The sequence below is a fragment of the Cebus imitator genome, unplaced genomic scaffold (assembly GCF_001604975.1).
Source record: "Cebus imitator isolate Cc_AM_T3 unplaced genomic scaffold, Cebus_imitator-1.0 Scaffold113, whole genome shotgun sequence".
Classification (NCBI taxonomy): Eukaryota; Metazoa; Chordata; class Mammalia; order Primates; family Cebidae; genus Cebus; species Cebus imitator.
Window position 1 is genome coordinate 576,297 of NW_016107428.1, and position 5,211 is coordinate 581,507.

The 5,211-nt window shown below is 33.0% G+C and overlaps 1 protein-coding gene across 1 annotated transcript in view; it reads left to right on the forward strand.

Moving 5' to 3' along the window:
• CCDC34 (coiled-coil domain containing 34) overlaps positions 1 to 4,689 on the forward strand; it is a 31,688-nt gene extending 26,999 nt beyond the window's left edge. The window contains exons 4-6 of the mRNA XM_017538729.2: positions 1,646 to 1,804; positions 2,381 to 2,522; positions 4,165 to 4,689. Of these exons, the coding sequence (XP_017394218.1) occupies positions 1,646 to 1,804; positions 2,381 to 2,522; positions 4,165 to 4,379 (516 nt within the window). The 3' untranslated portion in view covers positions 4,380 to 4,689. The remainder of the gene's footprint in view (positions 1 to 1,645; positions 1,805 to 2,380; positions 2,523 to 4,164) is intronic.
• The last annotated feature ends 522 nt before the right edge of the window (positions 4,690 to 5,211 follow it).

Genomic DNA, 5,211 nt, shown 5'->3' on the forward strand with positions numbered 1-5,211 from the left:
CGATCTCGGCTCACCGCAACCTCCGCCTCCTGGGTTCAGGCAATTCTCCTGCCTCAGCCTCCTGAGTAGCTGGGATTACAGGCACGCGCCATGAGCTTTGATTTTTAAGACCTGTCTTTCCTGCACAACCCTGGACATACCTTGTCTATAAGTGATGTTTGTTAGTTAAGTCTTAATTGAATTGCTTATAATAATGTATTCTACAAGCTGCTTTCAAAGGAAGAATTTCTTTTCTTGTGTCATAATTATTTGCCTGGGTGATATGTATAGCATTTGTATTGCATATACTTTTTATGCCTTGCAGATTTGTTTCCTAACCTTTGATAAAGAAGAATAGCTATGTCATTGGTTATTTAGAATTTAGCTGTATTGGTAGATTATCTTTTAAATAAGAAGCAAAAAATATTGAGTTATAGTCTATGTCAAGGATCAGTATTTTTTTTTTCTGTAAAGCGCCAGTTAATGAATATTTTAAACTTTTGGGGTCATGCATTCTTTGTTGCAGCCATTCAGCTTTGCTATCATAGTGCAAAAGCAGCTATAAACAATAAATATGTAAACAAATGAGTGTGGCCACATTTCTATAAAACTTCATTTACAAATACAGGTGGCTGGTGGACCAGATGTGACTGGCAGTCCTTAGTTTGCCACTCTTTGGTCTATGGAAGAATTATGTAGCCAGAGATTTTCCTGGATGTGCCCTTGTATACAGTGTTTAATGAGCATTATTCATTTCTCCTCTTTTAACTCACCAATGGCAAAGATTTATGCAAGTATTAATATTGACAAATTGTCCAGCAAATATGTGTATGTATATATGTGTGTGTGTGTGTATACGTGTGTGTGTATATATACGTGTGTGTGTGTATGTATGTGTGTGTATATGTGTGTGTGTGTGTGTGTGTGTGTGTGTGTGTGTGTATGGCCTCTGTTTTAGAGTAAGAGTAAACATCCATTTAAAAATACTAACAGATTATAATTTTTATTCACTGTCATTTAGTCAAGAAATTTTGATTGGGCACTGTGTTAGTCTGTTTTCACACTGCTGATAAAGACATACCTGAGACTGGGAAATTTTAAAAAGAAAGAGGTTTAATTGGACTTACAGTTCCAAATGTGGCTGGGGAAGCCTCATAATCATGACGGAAGGCAAGGAGTAGCAAGTCACATCTGGCATGGATGGCAGCAGGCAAAGAGAGAGTGCTTGTGCAAGGGAACTCTTTTTTTAAATCCATTAGATCTATGAGACTTACTCACTGTCATGAGAACAGCATGGAAAAGACTTGCCCCTATGATTCAGTTACCTCCCACCAGGTGCCTCAAAGATGATATTTGGGTGGAGACACAGCCAAACCATATCAAACACCTGCTGTTCACTCAGTACTGCCCAGGCTCTGAGTGGACATTGGTGAGGAAGATGTTGATCACTGACCTCATGAAACTTATAGCCCAGCAGGTAGACTGACATTTAACTGTTAATTGCAGGTGTGTTATATATTTTCATAAGCCATGTTGTGCCAACTGCTATGATACCATGTCTATTTAAAAAAATAATTGAAGTTTAGAAAATTGCTGTATGCAACAGTCTTTCCTTGGATGAGGATAATTACAGGTATTACAATTAAACTTTATGTTTTTATTTAAGAAAAGAAAAGAAAGAGAACAAAAAATTAATAAAGAAATGGAAGAAAAAGCAGCAAAGGAACTAGAGAAAGAATACTTGCAAGAAAAAGCAAAAGAAAAATATCAAGAATGGTTAAAGAAGAAAAATGCTGAAGAATGTGAGAAGAAGAAGAAAGAAAAGGTATTTTTATTAAAGTGATCAGTTAGAATACATAACTTTGGTGTTCATATGTGCCAATTACATCTTAAAACAAGTATTTAATAGAAAATAGGCACTGTCTTAGCATAAAATAAATACATGAAACTATCCCAGTTTATCCTGTCATGCTGTGTGTAAGCTTCAAAAATGAAAATGCATTTGTGGTTTTCTTAAATTGAGAAATATTAATAAGCCTGTTGATATTTTTTCAGTCAGGTTTAAAACTTGTTGTTATTCCTTTTAAATATTTTTTAATTCACTTTATGGGAAGTCTTACTACCATTTTATAAATTACTTTTCTTTGAAAACAGCAAATGCTTTTTTTCTTTGTGGGTTTGACTTCTTATTGTTTTTCAGAGCTGGACACCAATTCATATTCATGAATATGAACCTGATCATGTTCAATATTGTACTCATATTATAAAAATATGATTCAGTATTATGGCCAATAAGCCATTGGTGTAGGAAGCTATTGGAAAAAAGAAAAATCAGTAGAATTTGAGTGCAATGTATAGTTACAGAATATCCCTGTAAATATTTTGGTCTTGTCATTTTAAGGAAAAAGAAAAACAACAACAAGCAGAATTACAGGAGAAAAAGGAAATAGCAGAAAAAAAGTTTAAGGAATGGTTGGAAAATGCAAAACATAAACCTCGTCCAGCTGCAAAGAGCTATGGTTATGCCAATGGAAAACTTACAGGTTGGTTTTTATGTTAATGTGGCCTACATAAATATGGTTTGCAGAAGCAAATATTATACTCTTTTTAACAAAAATAGAAATGTGTAAAAATTATTTTTCTTTCAAATTACTATTTTCCAGAAGATTATACTATAAACATACCAAATTCCAATAGAGATGCTACAAATGTACTGTCACTCTCCACAAGTCAGATATTTGTATTTCTTAGAAGCAGTAGTTACAAAACTGCAAAGTTAGGCTTTAATGATTTCTAACATTAAGAATTAAATAATGTTCTCTTACATTTCTTCAATGGTAGAACATTAATTAGGATATATTTTAAGGGGCCATTTTGGCTTCTCTCCTTCTAACCTTCTCTAAGGCAGAGCTTCCCATGTCCTTGGCACATTCTTTGTGTGAGGTAGACAGCACATGAACCAGACACAAAACTGATTGGCCTTTAGGCTTGGTCTGATTATAAAGGGCAATGCATGTTTTTCTTTGTGCTTCATGTTGGAAGCTCATACCTTGCTGACAGCTGCCTTCACTTGTTTAAGTGATTTATTATTAAAATACCCCCATTCTGTTTTGTTCGCACAATAGAACATATTCCAGACTTTGTTTTGACCATCTTGGTGAAGTGAGTGTTGACATATCTATGCAAAGTGGTTTGCCAGTGTCTGAGAGACACATTCCTGCTGTCAGGATTAGGCCTCTCTCATATGTCATGAAGGGTCACCTGTTTTAGCTACTGAGCAAGGCCTGCTCCTTCTTTTTGTTTCTTGTTTGAAAAAAAGAGTAATAAGCAGTGGCTTTAACCCAGTAATTGGGTAGTAAACTTAAAAGTTTAGGTGGGAATACTAAACATACTGACTAGAAGTTAATTGCTAAAATAATGGATTTTTTTTTTGCATTTTTAATGAGTTTGATTCTAACAAGCAACATATTTGTCTACAAATGCTGTACTTAAATCTCTGTATTCTCTATGCTGGTATCATTTTTATAAATTGTGAAATAAAGAAATTTTGGTGCCAGTAGTGACTGAAGGATTTGGAGATAATTTATAAAATGTTCTTCCTTCAAGTGTGCTTATTAGAAGTCAGACATCACAGTACTTTAAATACTTTATATGCATCAGCAAAAGAATGCTCCATAACTCATAATCACAATTACAATGATATTGTGAAATCTTATTGACAGTGGTTCAGAATTTCTGTGATTCTAAATAATAATCTTGATTTAATATAACTTCATATGAAAAATAAATGTTTTTCTGTAAACTTTAGCATTTGACAAGAGGAAGATAGTATATAATCAGTAGTTTCCTAGACTGAATTAAGAAAATGAAAGTTTTGTTCAATTTAAGGATAGTAAAATTAGCTTAGTAAAATTTTTATAGGAGTTTGTATTTACATAGGTTTTAACACTAATATTATTCTTAGAATTATGATTTATGTTTTAATTTTAACTGTAACATTTGCTGTATTTGGAAAGTGTTACTTCTTTGAAAATGTTAAGGAGTTTAAGTTTTAAATAAGCCAAATTGGCTTATTAGTGATAATTTGTCCATTTGACATTTTAACATTTTTCTAGAAGTTTGAAGTGGCTTCTTTAATCTCAAGAAGTTTTTTCTTGTTTTGATCTGATTTTTCAATAATTTTAGGTTTTTACAGTGGAAATTCCTATCCAGAACCAGCCTTTTATAATCCAATTCCATGGAAACCAATTCATATGCCACCTCCCAAAGAAGCTAAGGATCTGTCAGGAAGGAAGAGTAAAAGACCTGTGATAAGTCAGCCACACAAATCATCATCTCTGGTAATTCATAAAGCCAGAAGCAATCTTTGCCTTGGAACTCTGTGCAGAATACAAAGATAGCATATGTGGAAAATAACATACTTTTATCTGGAGCTATTTAATTTTAAAATCAGAAATTGTTTTTTTACTGCTCAGTCAGTAATTCAACATTTAATGTGATTATTGACAAATAGCAATTTTTGCATTTGTATTTGGAGTCCTTAGAGTTGAGGAAGATATTTTCTAGATTTTGGTTTTTATAAACTTTTCAAGGTTGATTTTGGCATGTTGTTTTGCAGAATAAGTGGCTGCATATGTAATAATTGTGCTTGTATTTAGCTTGTATTAAAAGCACACTGTGATACCAATAAAACTAAAAATTTTTCCTGTATTGTTTATACTGTTATTAGTTTACATTTATGAACGTAAGATTAATTTATTCAAACAAGCACTTCTAAACTGCATGCTTGAGTAACCCTTAGAAAAATTTAAAGCAAAAAAGGAAATTGCAGAAAAAAAGTTTAAGGGATTATGGGTTAGAATTTAAGTGGGTTAGCACCAGAGTAATCAAAAGCAGTCTTTGCTGATGGCATATTTTCCCCTATGTAGATATTTTAATTTTATTTATATTTATAGAATTTTATTTATATTAAATGTATTATATTTATTTAATTAATTATTTTATCTCCTTCTGGCTCTGTTGCCCAGGCTGGAGTGTAGTGGCGTGATCATAGCTTACTCTAACTCATGGGCTCAAGTGATCCTCCCATCTCAGCCTTCTGGGTAGCTGAGATTACAGGAGCATGCCACCATGTACAGGTAATTTTTTTTTTTTTTTGGCAGAGATAGGGTCTTCCTATGTTGCCCAGCATGGGATATTTTTAAATTAACTAACTGAGGCACATTTTTTTTT